We start from the raw sequence: 25,456 nt of genomic DNA, 5'->3' as shown, positions 1-25,456 counted from the left end.
GGTTCGCACCGGTTCTATAGAACCGGTAGTAAAACCGGCGGGAGGCTCCGTCCACCGACCCTGATGCCACCAAAACGCTTCTGTGCATGTGCACAGCTCCATTGCAAAATGGTAGTAAAGGTAAGTAGAACCCACCCCTGGTTAAGAAATAGAATTTGGATCAGAACTTCCATCCCTAAGTGATGTGGTCATAAAGTGTGACATCACATAACCCAAGCCCAATGTTGGTAAAGTGCCAGCGCTTTATCTGCTGTCCATTAATAAAAAAGAAACATAATAGAGGAAACTCCTCTATTTAAAGACAGACCAGCATCTGTAAGAGTAAAAATATTGTTGTATAGTACTACAGTGTACATCGCTGCACAATGAGAGCTTATGCACCAGAGACAAATTTATTGTGTGCGCAATTACACTTGGCCAAGAAAGAATGCCATTCCATTCCATAAGTATAGTAGCAACAGTTAACAATATAGTTGCAGAAGAAATATTATATAGTATAGGTAGGAAATAGTATATAATATAGTGATAGTATATTACAGAGAACATCATATAGTATCAATATACTAAATAACTCACATAAGAGAACAAACATAGTAAGAACGTATATGTGATTTGTATGTTTCACTTTTGTATCTTGGATATTTTTTCAAAATAGACTTCTCCACAGCTCTTATAGGAGACATAAAGTTTAAATTGTCTAAAATCCATACTTTTGATGGATCTTTTGCTCTCAAGTCAATCAGATTGAGTATGGTTTAAAAAGAACCCATGACAAATTGGTGGCAGTGGTGGGATTGCTTCTGACTCATGGGACCCATTAAGTACCATGTATGAAAACAAATGGTAGCTGCTAAAGGAAGGGATTTGGCACTCACAAACTACAAGTCATGGCAAGCAACAACCAATACTCTGGATGCAGAAATCAGACTTTTCATTCTAGCCTTCGAACGACAAGCAGGGATAGAAAGATAGAACAGACAGAAAAAGAGGTAGGTCCAGATACTTGGCTGAATACCAGAATAAAAATACTGAAGCATCAGCAAGAGGTATTAGGTTTTTTTTAACCTAAAAGATACTTGAAGAATAATGTGATAATTGTGTTTGATATTTTGGAATATTTGAAACAATATAATGAAAAACAGGAATATTTCTACATGCACAAAAGTCCTTTGATTATTTGAACATGGCAAAAACTACAAGCAGGATTAGGGATCCACCTTGTTCTGGTTTGCACTAGAAAGGTAATTTATGCATGCATATCTAAGGTCTACAATTTATTTGTATTATTACTCAAATGGTCCTTGCATGGGATATTAGACAATTATGTTGTTGTTGTTAGTTGCGAAGTCGTGTCCGATCCCATGGACAACGTTCCTCCAGGCCTTCCTGTCCTCTACCATCCTCTGGAATCCATTGAAGCTCACGCCTACTGCTTCAGTGATTCCATCCAGCCACCTCGTTCTCTGTTGTCCCCTTCTTCTTTTGCCCTCAATCTTTCCCAGCATTAGGCTCTTCTCCAGTGATTCCTTCCTTCTCATTAGGTGGCCAAAGTATTTGAGTTTCATTTTCAGGATCTGGCCTTTTAAAGAGCAGTCAGGGTTGATCTTTAGTACTGACTGGTTTGATTGGCTTGCAGTCCAAGGGACTCGCAGGAGTTTTCTCCAGCACCATAGTTTAAAGGCCTCAATTCTTTGGCGCTCAGCCTTTTCATATGGTCCAACTTTCACAGCCATACATTGCAACTGGAAAAAACATATATGCACTTTTGTTGGCGGGGTGATGTCTCTGCTTTTTAGTATGCTGTCTAGATTTGCCATAGCTTTCCTCCCCAGGAGCAAGTGTCTTTTAATTTCTTGGTTGCAGTCCCCATCTGCGGTGATCTTGGAGCCCAGGAAAATATTATATCTTGGAGCCCAGACAATTATAGTTAGTCCTCAATTTACAACAGTTTATTTAGTGATTGTTAAAAGTCACAGTAGCACTGAAAAAAGTGACTTATGACCATTTTTCAAACTTATGACTGTTGCAGCATCCCCATGGTCATCAGATCAAATTTCAGATGCTTGGCAACTGACTCATATTTATGACAGTTGAAGTGTTCCCAGACCATGTGATCACCTTTTGTGATTTTGTAGCAAGTAAAGTTAATAGGAAAGCCAGATTCATTTCACAACAGAGTTACTAACTTATCAACAGTGATTCACTGTAGGAAGAAAAGTCATAAAATGCAGCAAAACTCACTTAATAACTGTCTCTCTCAGCAATAGAAATTTTGGCCTCAATTGCAGTAATACGCCGAGGACTCCCTAGATTTCTGTTGAAGCACTTCTCACACTTCCCTTTACTGATAAGGCTTCTCCGCTGTGTGGATCTTTTTATGTGCGGTAAGAGCAGAACTCCACCTAAAGCCCTTTCCACATTCCACACATTTATATGGTTTCTCTCCTGTGTGGACCCTGTTATGGGAATTGAGACTACTACTACAACTAAAGGTCTTTCCACATTCCTCGCATTGATATGGCTTCTCTCCTGTGTGGATCCTCTTGTGCGAATTAAGACTACTGACACAAGTAAAGCTCTTTCCACACTCCATGCACTGATACGGTCTTTCTCCTGTATGGATCCTTTTATGTGTGGTAAGAGCAGAATTCCACCTAAAGCCCTTTCCACATTCAACACATTTATATGGCTTCCCTCCTGAGTGGATCTTCTTGTGGGAATCAAGATGTCTGCTGCAACTAAAGCTCTTTCCACACTCCATGCATTTGTAAGGTCTTTCTCCTTTGTGATTCCTTTGATGTCTTGTAAGAGAATCATAATAACAGAAGGTCTTTCCGCACTCCATGCATTGATATGGCTTCTCTCCTGTGTGGATAGTTTTATGGTGAATCAGAGCATATTTCCTACTAAACCTCTTTCCACACTCAATGCACTGATATGGTGTCTCTCCTGTGTGGGTCTTCTTGTGGGAATCAAGATGATTGTTAAAAGTAAAGGTCCTTCCACACTCCATGCATTGATATGGCTTCTCTCCTGTGTGAATCCTCTTGTGGGAATTAAGACTACTGGTACAAGTAAAGCTCTTTCCACACTCCATGCACTGATATGGTCTTTCTCCTTTGTGAATCCTTTGATGGATTATAAGAGAACGATTATAACAGAAGGTCTTTCCACACTCGACACAGTGATATGGCTTCTTTTCTGTGTGGATCATCTTATGGGTATTAAGATGACTGGTACAAGTAAAGCTCTTTCCACACTCCATGCATTTATAAGGTCTTTCTCCTTTGTGATTCATTTGATGCATTATAAAAGACTTAGAATAACAGAAGGTCTTTCCACACTCCATACATTGGTACGGTTTCTCTCCTGTGTGGATCCTCTTATGGGAGGTAAGATGACTACTCTTGCTAAAACCCTTTCCACACTCTATGCATTGATATGGCTTCTCTCCTGTGTGAATCCTCTTGTGAAACTTAAGACTACTGCTACAAGTAAAGCTCTTTCCACATTCCATGCATTTATAAGGTTTTTCTCCTTTGTGATTCCTATGATGGATTATAAGAGAGTAATTATGAGAGAAGGTCTTTCCACATTCCATGCATTGATATGGTTTCTCTCCTGTGTGGATCCTCTTATGGGAATTGAGACTACTGCTACATGTAAAGGTCTTTCCACATTCCTTGCATTGATATGGCTTCTCTCCTGTGTGGATCTTCTTATGGGAATTGAGACTACTACTGCAAGTAAAGCTCTTTCCACACTCCATGCATTTATAAGGTCTTTCTCCTTTGTGATTCCTTTGATGGTTTATAAAAGAACTATTATAAGAGAAGGTCTTTCCACATTCCATGCATTGATATAACTTCTCCTCTGTATGGATAGTTTTATGCTGAATCAGAACTCTTTTCCTACTAAAGGTCTTTCCACATTCCATGCATTCATATCGCTTCCCTTTTCCCTCTTTCAAATGGCTCGCTTGGCATTCCTTCTTGCAATTCTTATTCTCCTGCCCATTATAGCCTTAAAAAAGAAAAATGAAAACCTTAACAAGAATAGGAGAACAATCAAACTTTTTCTTCTGAAATTTAGCAAAAGAATCATCAATATATATATTTTGACCAGGCTAGAAACTAAGTCAGTGAGTACCAGCATTCAGCCTCAGGGATGAATGCTGGCTGGGTGACTTTGGGCCAATCTCTATCAGCTCAACCCATGTCTCAGGGTTGGTGTTGAAGGGAAAACAGCAAGAGGAAGGAATATTGGGTTTGTCCACTGCCTTTATTATTTACAAAATATAAAGGCAGGATATAATCTGGATGGGGAGGAACAGGCTCAAGCTCAACCCTTCCAAGACTGAGTGGCTGTGGCTCCCGGCATCCCGATATAGTCAGTTGACTCCATCACTGACTATTGGGGGCGAGTCATTGGCCCCCACAGAGAGGGCTCGCAATCTGGGAGTCCTCCTGGATATGCAGCTGTCCTTGGAGGAACATCTGACGGCTGTAACCAGGGGGACCTTTTGTCAGGTTCGCCTGATTCGCCAGTTGCGGCCCTTTCTTGATCGGGATTCCCTGTGCACAGTCACTCACGCCCTCGTCACCTCTCGCCTTGACTATTGCAACGCTCTCTACATGGGGCTCCCCTTGAGGAGCACCCGGAGGCTCCAGCTGGTCCAGAACGCAGCAGCGCGGGTAGTGACGGGAGCAGCATGGCGCTCCCATGTAACACCGCTCCTGCGCGAGCTGCACTGGCTCCCAGTTGTCTTCCGGGTGCGCTTCAAGGTGTTGGTTATCACCTTTAAAGCGCTCCATGGCATAGGGCCTAGCTATCTTCGAGACCGCCTGCTGCTACCAACGACCTCCCATCGACCCGTGCGCTCCCACAGAGAGGGCCTCCTCGGGGTGCCATCAGCCAGACAATGGAGGCTGGTGACCCCCAGGGGGAGAGCCTTCTCTGTGGGGGCACCTACCCTCTGGAATCAGCTCCCCCCAGAGATAAGGAGAATCCAAGACCTCAGTGCCTTCCGTCGCGCCCTTAAAACCCATTTATTTAAACAAGCCGGGCTGGCTTAAGATGAAATTTTTAACTGTTTTTAAATGTTTTAAACGTTTTTAATTGGTAAATGAGTTTTAATTGGGCCAAATTTATATATCTTTTAATTGTTTTTAATATTTGTTCTGCATGTTTTTTTAATCTGGCTGTACACCGCCCTGAGTCCTTAGGGAGAAGGGCGGTATAGAAATCCAATATAAAATAAAATAAAAATAAATAAATAAATAAGTGATTTTTAAAACTTACTTCATTTAACCTATTTTTTAATAACATATAAGCCCCTCTCTGACCCCATGACTTTTCTATGCTTCTGAGCAGAGATAGGGATTCTTACCCAGAGAAGCCAGATTCCTGGAATTCTCCAGCATGACTTCTCCATGGAGCGCTCTTTGGTCAGCGTCCAGTTGAGACCACTCCTCCTTAGAGAAATTCACAGCCACTTCCTCAAAAGACACAACATCCTAAACAAGGAAACAAGTTTTCCTTTTTAACAGATAATCCCAAGAATAACTTGACAATTTTCTTCTACCAATTCAAGGAGAGAGATCCAGTGAACAAAATGGGCATCTTGTGCAGAATTCAGAAAGAGAACTCACCTGACATTTTTGCCAATGGCTTACTTTAGCCACTGAGGGGCAAATGTAACCCAACTCCACACCTTATTGAAGGTGTTGGAAGGGCTTGTAGCAGGATATGGCGATTCTCAATCACCAGGATATGGTTGTCCTCAAAAGGCAAAAAAAGATTTTTTTTGGAATGATATGTGAGAATGACCCTTGGAGGAAGAGCCCTGAGGCTGACAACAGTCTGGTCAAAGAAATCTGACTGTGAAGCAGGAGAGGTGGAGAAAGTGTCTCATGAAGGATCCCTCAGAAGGGAAAGATAGGGTAAGCTAAATATGAATATCAGATTTGTATTGCTTGGAAACAGCAGTTTATTACATTGAACTCTAGAACAAAACCCATCCATGGACCTTTTCCGATGTGTCTCCTGCTTACCTGAAGTAGCGGTTTAGCCAATCCTTCAGCTCCACCACAAAGTTGAAGTGATTCAAAAATTTCCAAGGACAGCTTTCTACTCTCTGTGAGAAAGAGAAAAATGGTGGAAGCAGATTTGTTAGAGACATTCCAATCAAGAGGAGCAAAAGAATCAGATAAATCTTATTTCTTTATGTGTGTTTCTTGCAGACAAATTATTTCTGTTTCCAATTTTCATAGTCGTGTAAAGATATTTTTTCTTTTGGAAGGGGAATAAACTCCTAGAATGCCCAAAAATTGGGAAACTATATTTCACGTCAGCACAAAAGAATAATAATAGAAGAGCAGCCTTATATATTAAAGAATCAATGGACTCTAAACAGATCTATTCAGACGAAGAAGGAAGAATTTTGATGGTGGAAACAATGATTAATTAAAAAAAGACCAATATATGCAGCAAATAATAAGCAAGAAAAATTCTACCAAGCATTACACAAGAAAATACTGGAAATGGAATACCAAAATATTTGTCTCCTAGGAGACCCTAATGCAATCGTGGATGAAAAACTAGATTATATAAGCACTAAAATAGGGGGAAAAGGAAGAAAGAGATTACCTAAGATGTTTTTCAAAATGAGAGAAGAAATCTGTATACAGGACGTCTGGAAAGAAATAAATCCGAAAAAGTCTCAGTACACATTTTATTTGAACAGACACAAATAATGGTCTAGAATTGATATGATATGAATATCCCCTGAATTAAGAACCAATATACTTGAGGTGGAGATAGAACCTAGTGTTTGGGCTGACCATAACCCAGTAAAATTGACTTGGAGAATAAAGAAAAAATTTAGGTGGACACTGAACCAATCCATATTGAAAGAAAAAGAATTTACAGAACATGCAGCAAAGGAAATGAAATTTTTCTTCAAAGAGAATAAAAGAGAAGACACCTCATTTCAGAATGTATGGGATACAGCCAAAGCATATTTCAGAGGATTAGGTATAACTTATATGGCTAAAAAGAATAAAGAGAAAAAACAACAAGGTATGATGATGTTAAAAGAAGAGTATAAGAAACTGGAGTTAGAACTCCAAAGACATCCACAAAAGAAAACACTCAAAAAAAAAATGGACATAAGTAAACTCAAATTGAACCTAATACACTCAGAAGAAATAGCCCAACAAACCAAAAAGGACAAAACAATTTTTTTGGAGAATGCAAATAAACTGGGAAGATGGCTGGCATACAAACTGAAAAAAGAAAAAGCGAAAAAGGTGATAAATAAACTGCAAGATGAGCAGGGAAACATAAAATTCCAAAATGAGACAATAAAAAAAATAATTAAAGAATATTATGAAAAACTATACGATACAGAAAACAAATCTATGGAAAAATAAGACAATATATGGAAGAAGCTAATCTACCCCCAAAGTTCCAGAAAACATTAAAAATATGCTAAATGAAAAAATAACAATGTGGGAGATAACAGAAGTGATAAAAAGACAGAAAAATGATAAAACCCCGGGGCCAGATGGGCTACCTGCAGAATTCTATAAATGCTTTTCAGATATGTTTAGCTTATCACTGAAGGAAGTTTGTAACGAACTATAATTTGAAGCTAAACTACCAAACACATGGACAGAAGCAAACATTAAGCTAATACCAAAAGAGGTGGTAGATCTGACACAGATAAAAAATTATAGACCAATATCTCTATTAAATGTGGACTATAAAATCTTTGCTTCAATAATAGCAAAGAAATTGAGATTCAATTTATCCATCCAGATCAAAATGGTTTCTTACCTAAAAGACAAATAAAACACAATTTAAGGATTATCTTAGATACATTAGAATACTATGAAACACGTCCAGGAAAACAAATGGCACTAATTTTTTTAGATGCTCAGGAAGTCTTTGATAATGTAAACTGACAATTTATGACACATCAACTAAATTGTATGGATTTTGGAGAAAAATTTATAAATGTTAATTAAGACGATATACTATAAGCAAACAACCAAAGTAATTATAAATGAGAACTATATAGAGAATTTTAACAAAGAAAGGAACAAGACAAGGATGTCTACTATTTATATTGACTTTGGAAGTCTTGAACAAAAAAATCAGACAAAATCCAGAAATTAAAGGAAAGTGTTCTGACCCAGTCTTAGCAGAAGCAAGAAACAGACTCCTCACCAGTAAAAACCCCTCTTTATTTACCTCTTGTGAATTAATTACATTCACTCAGTGAAAGTCCAGGCAAAAGTCCTGTAAGGAGTTAACTGCAGCAGCAGACCTTATCAGTTCATTACAATAAGGTTTCAAATTAAGTCTTTGTTACACGAAACACAATGAGCAAAATCTCTAGAAATACAAACTGTTGTCTCCTACAACCACCACTCTCCTTTCCTTCTGTTTATTCCCCAGCCAGAGAGGGGCCATTCAGCATCCATGTTTGCTTTGTTTCCCAAGTCGACTCCTTCTCCTCCATTGTTCACCTCTCTTAACTGCTCTGTGCATACGTGCATCTGGAACAGACCCCAGCTGTTCTTCCTCCTCACTCATCTCAGCCTCCAAAGGCAGCTGCCTCTCCGGTGGCTGGGAAATGTCGGACAGCCCTGACTCTCTCTCTGTGTACAACGCTGAGCATCCATCAGAGACTTCCCCAGGCTCCAGAACTGGCCCAAGTTCTTCCCCAACCTTATCATCCGACTCTGCTGCCAGCTCTGCTGGCAGCTGGCAGGACACAACAGAATGGAGATAAGGGAGGAAAGATACAAAAAGCAAGCTTATGCAAATGATTTGGTATTTATTGTAGAACCGTTGGAGATAATTTGTAAACTATTAAAAAAGATAGAGGAGTTTGGAGAGGTAGCAGGATTGAAAATAAACAGAGAAAAAAACTAAAGTTATAATCAAAAACCTTACACAAAAACAAAAAGAACAACTGGAGGAACGTGTGGACTTTCAAATAGTTAAGAAAGTTAAATATTTGGGAATATACTTAACAGCAAGATGTGGAACGATAAAAGGAGATAACTATTTAAAATTATTTAGGCAAATAAAATTAGATTTGGAAAAATGGAAAAAATTACATCTATCAATGGTGGGAAGGATTGCTACTGTAAAATGAATATTCTACCAAAACTGCTTTTCCTGTTCCAAACAGTACCTATAAAAATTGAAAAGAAATTTTTTGATGACTTGAATAAACTGATTCTAAAATTTGTCTGGCAAGGGAAAGAAGCAAGAATTAAATTGAAAATGTTACATGAACGTAAAGAAAATGGAGGATTTGGACTACCAGATTGGCTCTTATACTACCAAACATCTATTGTGGCCCGCCAGCAGCCAACGGAGCTGGCAGCAGAGTCGGACAGTGAGGAGGTTGGGGAGGAACATGGGCCAATCCTGGAGGCTGGGGAAGGCTCGGTCGAGAGCTCTGCGTTGGAGGCAGAGAGGGGGCCAAGGCCGTCTGGCAGTTATCAGCTGCCTTTGGAGCTAGACAGCAGTGAGGCAGAGGAACAGCTAGAGCCTGTTCCCAGTGTGCGCATGCGCAGAGCTGCCAGAAGAAAAGAACAGCTAAGAAATCAGGGTCGATTTAGGAATAAAGCCACAGATGGACGATGAATGGTCCCTCCCATAGGAAATAAAAGGAGAGAAAGGGGAGTGGGCTTTTGCAGGAAACAATTCGTTCATTTGGTCGTTCAGGTCAGGAGTATGAAGATCTGTCCATGAATCTCAGAGTCTCTGTGCCAAGTCTTTCCTTGCATAGCACTGCAGTTTTTGAAAATATTTACATGGCAGCTTTCCAAGCTAGATAAGGTCTGTGATCATAAATTCACCTTTGAAAGACTGTTTGCCAGGCCTTTGCTGAATGTGAATGAGAGGAATTCACATTCATTTAATAAAAGGGGTTTTGTCAGGACCGGATTCTGCTTCGTCCTTTTTGGGGAAGCCTAGGTCAGAATAGCATCTGTGATAACATCGCTAAAAGAATGGATGACCCTCAGGCATAAGAGACTATTATATTTAGAAGGACATGATTTACAACTGAGATGGCACGCCTTCCTATGATTCCTATGACATTTTATTCTTCCTAAGAATAAAATTCAGAGATACTTACAAAATCACTACATAAGAAACTCAATATTATTTGTATGGGAAAAAATAAAACCCAAGATCTATTTGAAAATCCCAGAATGGCTCTCAACGATGGAAGCCTTTACATATCCAAATCTGGTGAACTTTGAAAAAAATTGTGACATATAAAGATCTTGAACACTGAAGGGGAACTAAAATCTAAGCAAGAGCTTGAAGACCAGGGTATTATATACTATCATGGTGGTCTCAATTGCAAATACAATCTAGATACAATAAAGACATGAAAAATTACGGTTTTTATAAAGGATAAACAGCTTTGATCAGATATTATTGAACTCTGATGAAAAACTAATTAAGAAAATATATAATTTTTTACTAAATTAAAAAAATGGATGAACAAGTAAAAGTTACAAAAATACAGTGGGAAATTTTTTTTGGTCATAATATAGAATTAGAGAAATGGCAAAATTTATGGGAGAGGAATTATAAATTAATAATGGCGACTTCTTAAAAAGAAAATGTATATAAAATGTTTCATAGATGACACATACCACCTGCTATGTTAGCTAAAATGTTTAAAAATATGTCTAGCAAATGTTGGAAATGTAATCAAAAACCGAGGACATATGTGGTAGACTTGTATTAAAGCAAAAAAATTTTTGGGAAAAAATACATAAATGGCTAGAAAAGATGACAGGAAAGCATGTAAATTTTAAATCTCAACTGTTTATACTACGTATAACATCAGAAAAACTTGATAAGCAAAGTATATATTTAATATTGCATGTCTTAAGAAGACAGAAGATTATATTCATACAATATTGGAAAAGTGAAGAAACATCACGAGATGAAGAAATAATTAGGAAGATATTAGATTGTGCAGAAATGGACAGACTTACACTAAAGATTAAACAGAAAGAAGAAACAGAATATTATCAAACATGGAACCTATTTTACCAATGATTGGATAAAAGGGGTAGAGATTAAGAATGCAATCTGTATTGTTAAGCAAATTAAGTAACCCAGAGAACACGATGTATATTGAGCACTAAAAATGTAAATAATACAAAATTAATAAAATCTAAAAAAAAAAAGAATCAGCTAAATGTTAAAATCTCACATCACACAGAAAGAGCTTTTCTCACCTGGAGTGGTATCCTGACTTTGATCTTTGTGTAAGGTCTCTGTGAACAGCAGCTCTTGAGAAGATTTGAATGAAGCTTTCCTCCCCTTCGGATACTCAGTTATAGCTTCCAAGGATTTCTGGACATATTGTGATATGAGAAAAAAAGGAAGAGCACTAAGGAATTATCACAGCGCATCTTTCAGAATTCAGAATGAGATCTCACTGCTTTTGACTGATGGCACAACTGAAGCACATTGGATCATATTGGAAGTATTTGGAATGCCTTTCAGTGTAGCCAACTAAAATAGTTTTATTGGTCAATTGGTAGTTAGGTTTAAAATGCACTAGTTATCAGTGGTTCCAATTCCACTTGACATTTTTGCCAATGGCTTACTTTATCCACTGAGGGGGAAATGTAACCAAACTCCACACCTTCATGAGGGTGCTGGAAGAGCTTGTACCAGGTTATGTCTGTGGAGATTCTCAATCACCAGGTCATGGTTGTCCCAAAGATGCTTTTGAAAAGGCAAATATATATATATATATATGAATATATATATATATGAATATGTATGAATTATGAATCTAATATTAGATTCGTATTGCTTGGAAACAGCGATTTATTACATTGAACTCCAGAACCAAATGAAACCTTTTCTGATATTTCTCCTCTTTACCTGAAGTAGAGGTTCAACCAATCCTTCAGCTCCACCACAAAGTTGAAGTGATTCAAAAAATTCCAAGGACAGTTTTGTACTCTCTGTGAGAAAGAAAAAAATGGTGGAAGCAGATTTGTTAAGAGAGAGTCCAATCAAGAGGAGCAGAAGAATCAGATAAATGTTGAAATCTCACATCACAGAGAGCTTTTCTTACCTGAAGTGGTGTCCTGGCTTTGATCTTTGCGTAAGGTCTCCCTGAACTGCAACTCTTGAGAAGATCTGAATGAATCCTTCTTCCCCTTGGGATACTCAGTCATAGCTTCCAAGGATTTCTGGACATGATGTGATATGAGAAACAAAGAAAGAGCACTAAGGAATTATCATACTGCACCTTTAAACTAGCAGACCCCAATGTCCATTTGTCAAACTCAAAGGAGAATGGTAGACTTGCCCCAAACACAGCCTCTGGAAGAAAAATAGAACAGCTGGTCTTTGGTATTAATAATTCCAGAAAATGCTACCAAAAAGGAATTGCCAAATTCAGAGAGATTCTCTTTACACCTGAAATGAATATATTCTCACACCTGCATCTTTTCCGACTCCTGGGCCAGGAGGAAGCCTTCGGCCAGGGCCACCGCCTGGGAACTGGTCTCCGCTCCACACTCCCGCACCCATTTCTCCATCTCTGGGGGAAGGACAACCAGGAACTGCTCCAGGAGCACTAAATCCAGTATCTGAGCCTTCGTGTGTCTTTCTGGCTGCAGCCATTGACGGCAAAGGAGGTGAAGCTGACTGCAAACATCTCGGGGACTCTTCCCCTCCTGGAACTGCACTTTTCTGAAGTCACAGCATTGAACCTCTGAACTGTTGGCTTCCTCTTCTTGGCTCTTCTGCCCAGAATTTGCCCCATTCTTCCCACAGCTCCAAGGCTGAGTAACTGGAGGGCCTTTTGCAACTCCTGGATCTGCTGGGTGTTGTCCCTCCATCATTTCTCTGGTATTCTAATCCAGCTCCAAAATGGATGGATGGATCTCCCAAGTTTTACTAATCAGAAGACGTCTGGCCAAATCTCCTAAAGGCCATTCAGTCCTCTTCCCACACAAGATACTTCAGACTCCAAGGGAACCAGGAAAGATTTCCAACTTATAAATCTGAAATGGAAAAAGAAACTTCCAGAAATACAGGCTGACCAATTTAACAACTGAGCATCCACAAAAACCCAAATAAGAAATTCTTATGAACCCAACAATATCTGGAAAGAGGGAGGAAATCTTATTAGTTGGTAGACTAACGTGTGGAAAAAAATTGCTTAGTAACCTTCTGCATCAACTTTGATCAAGGACTAAAAACTTTGGATGTATACATTTTAAAATGTTTTTGATTTCTAATTCCTAATTACTTATTCAAATAATTTTGATGGCTGCTTGCGACATTAAAAACAACCTCTGTACAATTCAGATGATCAATACCTCAGGTCACAAACAGCCATTGTGATGAGCTGCTTTCTCAATCGATTTAACAGGTAAATTAATCAATATTTGAAGGTCCAGTATAACTTTATATTGTAAATGCTGCTACTAGACAGCAGAACCTCATTAACCTCCTGGCCCAAACCGCTATGGGTAGCTGAGAAATCGCAATCAACAAACCGCGATCCAATGCAAACAGAATAATACCCGGATCAATAAACGAGTTACGACCTAATATTTTGATTCAGGCATCTCCCGGAAAGAGTTTTCTCATTTTTCGCCTAATCCTGAATGACTCCAACTTTTCGGGCGGTCCTGATTTTCCTCCTGGAGGAAACGTAGCAGGACCGTAGCTTTTAATTTCTTCCCTGCCTCGCCCGTGCATGCATGCACAGGGGCGGCAGGGGAACATGGGACAAGGGGCTCCCCACTTTCCAGGACTCCGAACTTAATGAAGTTGCATCTCTCCACGCACGGTCCAGCCCATGGAAGAAAAAGTCCCTCCTCACTTACTCAACTCCGGAATCAGGTCTTGATCTCCCTCCATGCAAGGCTTCCTTGCAGCCTCTTGGACTGCTGGAAAGGCTCGGCCGAAGGCTCGTAGCGAGGGAGGGGGGCGGGGGGGGCACCAGAATCGGGCACTCTAGAAAGGGCGGACGCGCTTTCACTTCTCTGCAAAATGCCCCGTGAGTTTCGGACCTGGTGAAAGAGCGCATGCTCAGTTTCCGCCTGAAGCGGGTGAGGGCCCCCTTGGCTTTCTAAAGGCTACCTGGGGAGCCCCCTGGTGGATCCTACGTGCAACCCCAGATGGACCTTGCTAGGGCGAAGGGCAGATTGTCATGTTCCATGGGGGCCTGGGATGATGGACATTAGAGTAGAAGAAGAGGCTCCCTCTAACATTGGCTGTCTGCCGCAGGCAACAATTTCTAGACTTTCCTTTTTTTTTTTTGAATGTCTAAGAACGATCTGTGATTTTGTGAATATTGCGAAAATCTGTGGAGGCAGAAAAATAACAGGAGCCTCTCTTTGAAGCCAATGTGGTTTTTGGCAAACTCCACCCTGAAGTGAGGGAAGATAAGGGGGGTGGCAGAGTCACAGGATGGGAAGTGAAGGCTTAAGAAAATTTGTACAGGTAGTCCTCAACTTACAACAGTTCATTTCGTAACCGTTCAAAGTTGCAATGGCACTGAAAAAAGTGACTTATGACTGTTTTTCAGTTACCACCTTTGTAGCATCCCCATGATCGTGTGGTTAAAATTCTGATGCTTCACAACTGACTCATATTTATGGCAGCTCCAATGTCCCAGGTAAAGATAAACATCACCTTCTGACAAAGAAGATCTAGGAAACAAGTTCCAAAATGGAGAGAAAGCTCCAACTCATGGAAGTTTTAGAAATTTTACCTCAAAACAAGGCGCCATCATGGAGAAATGAATGGGAGAATGGTGTCTCATAGGTGATTGGAGGAAAGGTGGAATTACAAAATGCAGGAAGACAAATCTTGAGAAGTACATATAAAGCTCAAATTCCATGAGGCGAAAAAGAAAAATGGCTTCGTTTTGGTTTTTCAGTAGGGAAGACATGTGGATGTTTGCAAGTGATCCACATTTATGACAGTTGCAGTGTCCTGGGGTAACGTGATCAGCTTTTGTGACCTTCTGATAAGCAAAGTCAATGGGGAAGCCAGATTCACTTAACAACCATGTTACTAATTTAATAATTCCAGTGATTCACTTAACAAAAGTGGCAAGAGTCGTAAAATGGGGATAACTTCACTTATCAAATTTCTCACTTAGAAACATAAATTCTGGGCTCAATTGTGGTTGAAAATTGTGGACCACCTGTAGTCCTTGGTTAAGGAATGTAATTTTGATCAGAATGTCCATCGCTAAGTGATGTGGTCATCAACTGTGTCATAGAATAAGCCACACCTATGTCAGTTAGGTGTCAGCGTTTATCTGCTGTCCATTAATAAAGAAAAAAAACAAGAGGAAACCCCAGAGGGAATTTAAAGACAGACAGGGTTTATAAGAGTAATAATATTATTGTATATTACTAGAGAGTAAATTGCTTGTATGTACACTGAGAGTTTATGCACCAGAGACAAATTCCTTGTGTGTCCAATCACACTTGGCAAATAAAGAATTTCATTCCATTCCACAAGTATAGTAGCAATAGTTAACAATATAGTTGCAGTAAAAATTGTATAATATAGCATTGATGGAGAATTATATATAATATAGTAATACTATATTTAAAAGAACATTGTAGAGTATCAATATACTGAATATCTAGTATAAGAGAATGAACATAGGAAGAACTTAAATGTGGCTCTTCTCCTGTGTGGATCCTTTTATGGAAATTAAGATTACTGCTACAACTAAAGGTCTTTCCAACTCCATGCATTTATCAGGTCTTTCTCCTTTGTGATTCCTTTGATGTCTTATAAGGGAGTCATAATAGCAGAAGGTCTTTCCACAGACCGTGCATTTATATGGCTTCTTCTCTGTATGGATAGTTTTATGGTGAGTCAGAGCATTTTTCCTACTAAACCTTTTTCTGCACTCCATGCATTACTATGGCTTCTCTCTTGTGTTGATCTTCTTGTGGGAGTTATGACTATTGCTTCAAATAAAGGTCCTTCCACACTCCATGTATTTCTAAGGTCTTTCTTCTTTGTGAATCCTTTGATGTTTTGTAAGAGAACGGTTATAACCGAAGGTCTTTCCGCACTCCACACAATGATATGGCTTCTCTTCTCTGTGGATTATTTTATGGCCATTAAGATGACTGGTACAAGTAAAGGTCTTTCCACACTCCATGCACTTATAAGGTCTTTCTCCTTTGTGATTCCTTTGATGAATTATAAGCGATGTAGAAAAACAGAAGGTCTTTCCACACTCCATGCATTGATACGGTTTCTCTCCTGTGTGGATCCTCTTATGGGAGGCAAGATCACTACTCTTCCTAAAACGCTTTCCACACTCCATGCATTGATGTGGTTTCTCCCCTGTGTGGATCCTTTTATGGATGGTAAGAACAGAATTCAACCTAAAGCCCTTTCCACATTCCATGCATTGATACGGTTTCTCTCCTGTATGGATCGTTTTGTGGGAATTAAGCTTACTCCTACGAGTAAAGGTGGTTCCACACTCCATGCATTTATAGAATTGTCCTCCTTTGTGATTCATTTCATGAGTTTTAAGAGAATTATTATTACAGAAGGTCTTTCCACACTCCCCACATTTATAAGGTTTTTCTCCGTTGAGATTCCTTTGATGTCTTATAAGAGTGTAATGATAACAGAAGGTCTTTCCACACTCCATGCATTGATAAGTCTCCCCTGTGTGGGTCCTCTTGTGGGAATTAAGATTACTCCTACCAGAAAAGGTCTTTCCACACTCCATGCATTTATAAAGTTGTTCTCCTTTGTGATACATTTCATGAGTTCTAAGAGAGTAATTGTTACAGAAGGTCTTTCCACACTCCCCACATTTATAAGGTTTTTCTCCTTTGAGATTCCTTTGATGTCTTATAAGAGAATAACTATAACAGAAGGTCTTTCCACACTCCCTGCAGGTATATGGCTTCTCTCCTGAATGTGTCTTTTTACGGGAAATGAGATGATCGGATTTATTAAAGCTCTTTCCAGACTCCATGCATTGATATGGCCTTTCTCCCGTATTGATGTTTGTAGGGTTAGGAAGCCAAATGACCTGAGGAAAGCCACTTTGTGATTGCTTTGTATCATTACTTTTTGGTTGCATCTGATCTGCAAACTTCGTTTTTCCCTCTTCTGGATGGGTTTCTTGGCATTCCTGTTTGCAATTCTTATCCTCTTGCCCATTAAAGTCTTGAAAAAGAAAAATGAAAGCTGTATCAAGAACAGGAAAACGATCAAACCCTTTCTTCTGAAATTTCGAACCATCAATATATTTTGGCCGTTTTGTTAGCAAACAAAGATTCCAAACTACGATTTTAGCAAAGACCCATTTCCAACTGTAACCCTACCGATCCTCATACAAACAGGATTGGGTCACAGCACAATGAATCTAAGACACAATCCTGATCTAATCTTTGACCTGGGACAGTTCCATGGTGCCATTGAAATAGTTCCATTCCTGAAGTCAATTGGACACTGTGTCATGCTGGGTCAACAACATACTTACCAGCTCCTGAACCTCATTGAAAGTCTCATCCCCACTTGTCTGCAGAACAGAATCTTTGAAAGCCAAGGGGAATTTCTGAATGGCAATAACTCCCCACCCTCATTTAGGCTGATGACAAACTTGGTATACAAGTGGGCACATCTCAGAGAAGGGAACATCCCACTCAGGACCCATCCAGTCATAGTTATGTCAGCTCAGGCCCATGGGGAGCCAGTGACCAAGTTCAGGAGTGAATACCGAACCCTGGTAGGCAGAACCTTACTCAAAAGTGGACACACCATCCCTATCTGTAATCTGTCCCTCAGATTCTCGCTAATCTCTTCTATGGCCTGGAAATGAATATTTTGTATTTTATGAGAAGACAGCATTTAGAAAAAAACAATTCCTTTATGTAAAAAGGGAGGCTATGCAGTTTTGCAATGTTTTTTTCAATAAATTTCCTTGTTCCATAAATTCAGTTTGATGAAACAAAACTTAACAAAGTTAAGGCACCAGGCTAGGAACTAAGTGATTGTAAGTATAGTTCAGCCTTAGGGATGAATCATGGCTGGGATACTTTAGGCCAGTCTCTCTGAGCTCAACGCATGTCCCAGGATTGCTGTTGAAGGGAAAACAGCAGGAGGAAGGAATACTGGGTATGTCTGCTTATTTAGATATAAATAAATACGTGTTTTTATCAGAAATAATATCTAAGTCCCTCACCCCATGACTTCTCTTTATTTCTGAGTAAGATAGAGTTCTTACCCAGAGAAGCAAGATTCCTGGAATTCTCCAGCATGACTTCTCCATGGAGCGCTTTTTGGTCAGCATCCAGTTGAGACCACTCCTCCTTGGAGAAATACACGGCCACGTCCTCAAAAGATACAACATCCTGAACAAGGAAACATGTTTTCCTTTTAACAGACAACCCAAAGTATAATTTGACAGTTTTCTTTCACCAGTTCAAAGATCCTGTGAACAAAATGGGCATCTTCTGCAGAATTCAGAATGAAGCATTTGCTTTGCCTGATGGCACAAATGAAGCAAATTTGATTAAGTTACAAATAGTTGAAATGCCAAATTGGTAATTGGGTCTTAAATCCACTAGTTATTCTTCCTAGGGTGGACAATGCCAGTTACTGACAAAACTCAAGTGACTATTTTGCCAATGGCTTATTTTATCCACTGAGGGACCAACTCCCACCTTCATGAAGGTGTTAGAAGAGCTTTAATAGTATATCTCTAAGGAGATTCTCAATCACCAGGTCATGGTTGTCCCAAATATGCTTTTGAAAAAGCAAAAAAGTATTTTTTTTAATGGTATGTGAGAATAACCCTGGGAGACAGAAGGAAGAGCCCCAATGCTGACAACAATCTGGTCAATGAAATCTGATGGCGAAGCAGGAGAAATGGAGAAAGCGTCTCACAAAGGATCCCTTCAGAAGGGAGAGATAGGTCAGGCTGCATATCAGTTTTGAATGATTGAATGTCAGATTCGCATTGCTTAGAAACAGCAATTTATTACAATAAACTCTAGAACAAAATGAAATCCATCCAAGATACATGGACTTTTTCTGATTTTTCTCCCCCTTACCTGAAATAGTGGTTCAGCCAAACCTTCAGCCACACCAAAAGGAGGAGGTGATTCTAAAATTTCCAGGGACAGCTTTCTACTCTCTGTAAAGGAAAAATGGTGGAAGCAGATTTGTTATAAAGAGAGAGGTTCCAATCAAGAGGAACAAAACAATCAGCTAAAAACACCCCCTTTGGAAAGTGGGACTCAACTGAGATGGTGGTAGGGTTTTTCCCTCCACCCCAAAGAATAGCAGCGATCAAGACTTGGAGCTACCGTCAGATCTGGATAAGAAAGAAAAGAAATTGTAGAAAGAAGCAATCTTAAAGATAAAGAATAGACTGATTGGCTAGTTTTCAGCAATTTAAATTGTTTTAAAATATTGGATTATACTTTTGTTGTCACCTTGATTTGAGGGACTTTGAAAAATTATTTAAAAATATTTTTGGGGACATTTTACTTGCAGCAAAAATGGAGAAAAAGAGCTACATCTACTGGTCAGGGAAGACACTATAGGGCTGAAAAAAAGTGGAAGAAGAATTGAATTTTTTTTTTGACTCAGATAGATAAACTGGAATACACTAAACAACACCTGCAAATTGATTATACTTGGTGTCTGGAGACTGAAAACATTCAACTTTTAGAATCTTTGAGGATTACAAATATGTGGGACAGTGTGAGAATGTGAAATAGTTTGGATTTGTTTTGAAACTAAGTGGAGGTTGCTAATGGACTATTTAATGCAGTGATTTTGTGAACTGCTCTAATATTTGTTTTTTTTTGGTGTGACAGATAATTGAAACATTGGCATCTTGACAGATTACTGAGTAATGTTTTAATTCACTAAAATAAGGCAAAACATTACAACAGGGAAAAATAAGTGTATTAACTAAAAGAAATATTACTGAAGCGATGACAAGGAACCATAGGGAGAAAAAGGAATTGATACACGATATAGTTGTGAAACCAGAAAACCATGAGCAAATGACACTGAATAATGAACAAGAAATCCAGAAAATAAAGGAGAAAATAGAAAGAATAGAGGAAAGGACAGGGGAGGGAAAGCAACAAATGATACAAAAAGATAAAAAGGACGCGATAGTAAAAGCTTATGAAATAGAAAAGGCAGATTACACGTTAAGAGATCAAAATATAAAAGAGGAGACACAGAAAGACATTCCTGAAGTGAGGAAAGAACCATTGAAGGGCGTATTGAAGGCTCAACAGAGTAAAGAAGCTGTAGAGATAGATGAAATACTCAGATCAAACATGAACAATGTAAGAATATACAAGATCCCAAGGGATTAGCATGGGAGATGTGCCAAGAAGTCAATAAGAGTTGAAATACGAAAATGGGCAAGAGATGAGGGATAGCTAGAGAATATTTCCTAATACAGGAGTTGTTTTATTAAAAATTAGTAGAGAGGTAGAAACTAGAAATGGGTAACATATTACTATGTATATTCTTATATAACATTACATAACTATTATGTAAAGATTAGAAGTTGAAAGATGATCTTATGTGTTTTATCAATGGTTAGGTAATAGAAGTAAAAGTTAGAAACTAAAAGATTAAAAGAATGATTAATCAAATAATGAAAATGTATTATTATTATTTTATTTATTTATTTATTTATTTGTTTGTTTGTTTGTTTATTTATTTATTTATTGGTTTGATTTATATGCCGCCCTTTTTCGGAGACTCAGGGCGGCTTACAATGTATTAAGCAATAGCCTTCATACTTTTGTATATATCTGCTTAGTAGGGCTTTTGGGCCCCCCTAAGCGGTGTTCTTTTTTATACAAAGTCAGCTTATTGTCCCCACAATCCAGGTCCTCATTTTACCTACCTCGAAAGGATGGAAGGTTGAGTCAGCCTTGAGCCTGGTGAGATTTGAACTTGCAGTAATTGCAGGCAGCTGGTGTTACTTAACAGCACTTTAGTCTGCTGCGCCACCACGGCTCAAAATTTATTAGTATGGAGAAGCAAATATTACTATCAATATGTGAATACAATTACAGTTTTTTTTAAAATTTAATTTATATGCCGCCCTTCTCTGGAGACTCAGGGCGGCTTACAATGCGCTAAGCAATAGCCTTCATACTTTTGTATATTTATACAAAGTCAGCTTATTTCCCCCACAATCTGGGTCCTCATTTTACCTACCTTTGAAAGGATGGAAGGCTGAGTCAACCTTGAGCCTTGGAGAGATTCGAACTTGCAGTAATTGCAGGCAGCTGATGTCACTTTAGCACCACTTAAGCTGCTGCGCCACCATGATTATGGTGATTACCATCTATGATTATTACTGCCATGATTATTAATACTTCTTAAAAGGTACCAAATCAACACAATGTTCATGTAGATATAGAGCTTTTATGTAATTTTAAGAAAAATTATAAATAAAATAATAATAATAATAATAATAATAATAATAATAATAATAATAATAATAATAATAATAATAATAATAATAAAATAAAAAATAAAAAATAAATCTCACATCACAGAGAATGAGCTTTTTTTACCTGGCGTGGTGTTGTGATTTTGTTCTTTGTGTAAAGTCTCCCTGAACAGCAGCTCTTGGGAAGATGTGAATGAACCTTTCCTCCCCTTGGGATATTCAATCAAAGTTTCAAAGGATTTCCAGACATGATGTGGTACAAGAAACAAAGAAAGAGCACAGAGATAGAAATGAATTATTATACTGCACTTTCAAACTTGCAGACACCAATGTTATTGCTGAAACTTGAAAGATAATGGAAGAACTGCCCCAAAAACATCCTCTAGAAGAAAAATGAAACAACTGTTCATAAGAATTAATAATCCCAGAAAAATTTATCAAAAAGGAATTGACAAATTCAGAAAGATTCTCTTTAGAGCTGAAATGATTACATTCTCACACCTGCATCTTTTCCGATTCCTGGGCCAGGAGGAAGCCTTCGGCCAGGGCCACAGCCTGGGAACTGGTGTGTGCTCCACACTCCCGCACCCATTTCTCCATCTCTGGGGGAAGGACAGCCAGGAACTGCTCCAGGAGCACTAAGTCCAGTATCTGAGCCTTTGTGTGTCTTTCCGGCTGCAGCCATTGACGGCAAAGGCGGTGAAGCTGACTGCAAACATCTCGGGGACTCTTCCTCTCCTGGAACTGCACTTTTCTGAAGTCACAGCATTGAACCTCTGAACTGTTGGCTTCCTCTTCTTGGCTCTTCTGCCCAGAACTTGCCCCATTCTTCCCACAGCTCCAAGGCTGAGAAACTGGAGGGACTTTTCCAACTCCTGCATCTGGTTGGTGTTGGCCCTCCATCTTCTCTCTGGTCTCTAATCCAGATCAAAATTGTGAGATGGATCTCCCAAGTTTTACTAATCAGAAGACATCTGGCCAAATCTTCTAAAGGCCATTCAGCCCTCTTCCCACACAAGATACTTCGGATTCCAAGAGAAGCAGGAAAGATTTCCAACTTATAAATCTGAAATGGAAAAAGAAACTTCCAGAAATACAGGCTGATCAACTTAACAACTGAACATCCACAAAAACCTGAGTGGCGTAGGAGGCTAATGCCTCCTACTGAGGCAGCATTTAACATCCAGCTGCCTGCAATTACTGTTCAATTCTCACCAGGCTCAAGGTCGACTCAGCCTTCCATCCTTTCTAAGGTGGGTAAAATGAGGACCCAGTTTGTGGGGGCAATAAGCTGACTTTGTATAAAATATACAAAAGTATGAAGGCTATTGCTTAACGCACTGTAAGCCGCCCTGAGTCTCCGGAGAAGGGCAGCATATAAATCAAAATAATAATAAAAAAAATAAAAAAACCCAAATAAGAAATTCTTATGAACCCCACAATACCTGGGAGGGAGGAAATTTTACTAGTTGGTAGACTAACATATCTAGGTATGGAAAAAGTTCTGTAGTAACAGAGTCTGGCTCAACGTCTATCAAGAACATAAATTTAAAACATGTTTTGGATTTCTATTTCCTACTTATTCAAATAATTTTGACGGCTGCTTAAAATCGATTTAATAGGTAAATCAATCAATATTTGAATTTCCAGTATAGCTTTAGATAGCAGAACTCCAGTATAGCTTTAGATAGCAGAATCCTGGCCCAAACCGCTATGAGTAGCTGAAAAATGACAATCAACAAACAAATAATACCCGGATCAATAAACCAGCTACGACCTAACATGATATTTTGATTCAGGCATCTCCCAGAAAGAGGTTTCTCACTTTTCGCCTAATCCTGAATGACTCCGACTTTTCTGGCGGTCCCGATTTTCCTCCTGGAGGCAACGCAGCGGGACCGTAGCTTTTGATTTCTTCCCTGCCTGGCCCGTGCATGCATATGCACAGGGGCGGCAGGGGAACATGGGACAAGGGGCTCCCCACTTCCCAGGACTCCGAACTTGATGAAGTTTTGCGTCTCTCCACGGACGGTCCAGCCCGTGGAAGAAAAAGTCCCTCCCCACTTACTCAACTCCGGAGTCAGGTCTTGATCTCCCTCCGTGCAAGGCTTCCTTTCAAGCCTCTTGGACTGCTGGAAAGGCTCGGCCGAAGGCTCGTAGCGAGGGAGGGGCGGGGGGGGGGAGGAGCAGAATCGGGCACTGTTAGAAAGGGCGGACGCGCTTTCAGCCTTCTCTGCAAAATGCCCCGCGAGGGTCTCGGAGGTGGTTAAAGAGCGCATGCTCAGCTTCCTCCTGAAGAGGGTGAGGGCCCCCTTGGCTTTCTAAAGGCTACCTGGGGAGCCCCCTGGTGGATCCTGCGTGCAACGTCAGATGGACCCTGCTAGGGACTAAGCCAGATCGTCATGTTTCATGGGGGCCGGTATGATGGGCATTGGAGTATAAGGAAAGGCTCCCTGTGACATTGCCTCTCTGCAGCAGGCAGCAATTTCTAGACTTTCCTTTTTTAAAAAAATGCCTAAGAATGATCTGTGATCTTGTAAATATTGAAAAAATCTCTGTGGGGGCTGAAAAGGAATAGGAGCCTCTCTTTGAAGCCCAGGTTGCGTCATGTGGTTGTTGGCAAACTCAGCCCTAAAAAAGAGGGCTGACAGAGTCACAGGATGGGAAGTGAAGGCTTAGGACAGGGGTGTCAAATCCAAGGGCTGGGGGCCAGATGCAGCCCGTGATGAGGTCAGATCCGGCAGCCATCATGGAAACTGTAAGGAACTGTTCCGCATCACTTCAGTCCGGCCCACGCCAACCTGGTGTGCACGCGTGCGCACATGAGGCGGTGGGTGCATGAGCACAGGGGCCCAGATCGCCACCACCATCTGCAGGGCAACAAAAGTAGTCTGTGGAACTATGGTAAAAAGAAGAGATCTTTTTTTTTTTTTGAGAATTTGGAACATCTGAACTAGTTTTTTTACCGTAATCCCACAGACTACTTTTGTTGCCCTGCATGCAGCAGTGAACGGAGCCGGAAAGCAGGTTGGTGAAGGGATGTGGCTGCCCTGGGGTTGGGCGGGTGGGTGAGGGTTTGGCCTGGGTGGCCTGGATGAAGGGCCCTAAAGTAAGCCGGGATGGGGCGGGTGGGGCAGCTCTGTAGCACCTGCCTTACTTTGTCTCCCACCCCTCCTCCACAGCCTTGCTTCATTCATCTTCATTCTTCGCCTCTTCTCATGCCCCTGTAACAGAGCAGGAAGATGAGCAACGCACTGGTGCGGCGGCCACAGCATGGTAATGTAGGGTGGAGGATGAAGCAAGGGAGGGGGTGCGGAGCTGCCCCCCATGCCCCGCACTGGCTTACCCGAGCGGCCCGCAACCAGGCCATCAACATCCTGACAACTGCCTCGTCTTGTGGCAGCTCCAGTAGCCCGGTCCAGGACCCCACGTGCGTTGCTCAGCTTCTTGCTCCATTGTGGCGGGAAAGAGAAGAAGTCTGGTGGCCATGTGAGGTCTTGGTTAGGGTTTCTGGAGCCTTCGCCACAAGGCCAGGCAGTTGTCAGGACATTGATGGCCTGGCTGCAGGGCCCTCAGGTAAACTAGGGTTTAGTGGATGATTAATCCGGGGGGGGGGGGTTTCCAAAAATTTTTACTACCGGTTCTGTGGGTGGGCATGACATGGCTTGGTGGGCATGGCAGGGGAAGGATACTGTAAAATCTCCATTCCCACCCCACTCCAGGGGAAGGATACTGTAAAATCTCTATTTCCTCCTCACTCCAGGGGAAGGTTATTACAGAATCCCCATTTTGTCCCGATCAGCTGGTACTTGGGAGGCAGAGGAACAGATTTCTTTTTCAGGTGGGGAGGGGGAGTACAACTCCTTAGCATCAGAGTGTGTTAATAATAATATAGGAAATACTAATGCTCTGATGGTCATTTCTAAAAATCCTTTC

General features: G+C 40.3%; 2 protein-coding genes and 1 long non-coding RNA gene across 6 annotated transcripts in view; 1 reads left to right on the top strand and 2 right to left on the bottom strand.

Moving 5' to 3' along the window:
• The window catches only part of LOC148115844 (uncharacterized), an 81,135-nt gene that overhangs the window by 382 nt on the left and 55,297 nt on the right, over window positions 1–25,456 (top strand). The gene's annotated exons all lie outside the window — the stretch shown is intronic.
• Window positions 374–23,746, bottom strand: LOC117662574 (uncharacterized). Of its 4 annotated transcripts, none has more exons than XM_087884203.1 (8): window positions 23,589–23,746; window positions 12,510–13,076; window positions 12,140–12,257; window positions 11,944–12,026; window positions 11,286–11,403; window positions 6,054–6,136; window positions 5,390–5,516; window positions 374–4,023 (listed from the first exon to the last, which is right to left on the bottom strand). In XM_087884203.1, exons 2-8 carry the CDS (start codon window positions 12,912–12,914, stop codon window positions 2,342–2,344), a joined length of 2,616 nt encoding a protein of 871 aa, XP_087740329.1. In that variant the 5' UTR covers window positions 12,915–13,076; window positions 23,589–23,746; the 3' UTR covers window positions 374–2,341. The 4 variants fall into 4 exon arrangements, with proteins under 4 accessions (XP_087740329.1, XP_087740328.1, XP_087740330.1 ...); XM_087884202.1 differs by lacking the exon at window positions 23,589–23,746 and adding an exon at window positions 13,908–14,149; XM_087884204.1 differs by lacking the exons at window positions 11,286–11,403; window positions 11,944–12,026; window positions 12,140–12,257; window positions 12,510–13,076; window positions 23,589–23,746 and adding an exon at window positions 6,649–7,737.
• LOC117662612 (uncharacterized) lies at window positions 15,399–23,727 on the bottom strand. The gene is made up of 6 exons (XM_087884283.1): window positions 23,589–23,727; window positions 22,022–22,586; window positions 21,645–21,729; window positions 19,137–19,219; window positions 18,308–18,434; window positions 15,399–17,247 (listed from the first exon to the last, which is right to left on the bottom strand). The coding sequence occupies exons 2-6, from the start codon at window positions 22,421–22,423 to the stop codon at window positions 16,055–16,057; spliced, it is 1,890 nt and encodes a 629-aa protein (XP_087740409.1). The 5' UTR covers window positions 22,424–22,586; window positions 23,589–23,727; the 3' UTR covers window positions 15,399–16,054.

Source organism: Pantherophis guttatus, chromosome 2, assembly GCF_059756535.1.
Source record: "Pantherophis guttatus breed Tessera chromosome 2, ASM5975653v1, whole genome shotgun sequence".
Lineage (NCBI taxonomy): Eukaryota > Metazoa > Chordata > Lepidosauria > Squamata > Colubridae > Pantherophis > Pantherophis guttatus.
The sequence above is the reverse complement of the archived record's forward strand: the minus strand, read 5'-3'. Positions and strand labels throughout refer to the sequence as shown.

What these genes read in the sequence shown, in the direction of transcription:
- LOC117662574 (XM_087884203.1), bottom strand. Translation starts at nt 12,914, where the DNA reads ATGATGGAGGGACAACACCCAGCAGATCCAGGAGTTGCAAAAGGCCCT. An exon ending in TGGTTGAACCTCTACTTCAG is followed by an intron (nt 11,404 to 11,943) that starts GTAAAGAGGAGA and finishes CAATATGTCCAG; the next exon opens with AAATCCTTGGAAGCTATAAC. An exon ending in CAGGAATCTGGCTTCTCTGG is followed by an intron (nt 4,024 to 5,389) that starts GTAAGAATCCCT and finishes TTCTTTTTTAAG; the next exon opens with GCTATAATGGGCAGGAGAAT.
- LOC117662612 (XM_087884283.1), bottom strand. Translation starts at nt 22,423, where the DNA reads ATGGAGGGCCAACACCAACCAGATGCAGGAGTTGGAAAAGTCCCTCCA. An exon ending in AGGAATCGGAAAAGATGCAG is followed by an intron (nt 21,730 to 22,021) that starts GTGTGAGAATGT and finishes GAATATCCCAAG; the next exon opens with GGGAGGAAAGGTTCATTCAC. An exon ending in AAATCACAACACCACGCCAG is followed by an intron (nt 19,220 to 21,644) that starts GTAAAAAAAGCT and finishes TTTCCTTTACAG; the next exon opens with AGAGTAGAAAGCTGTCCCTG.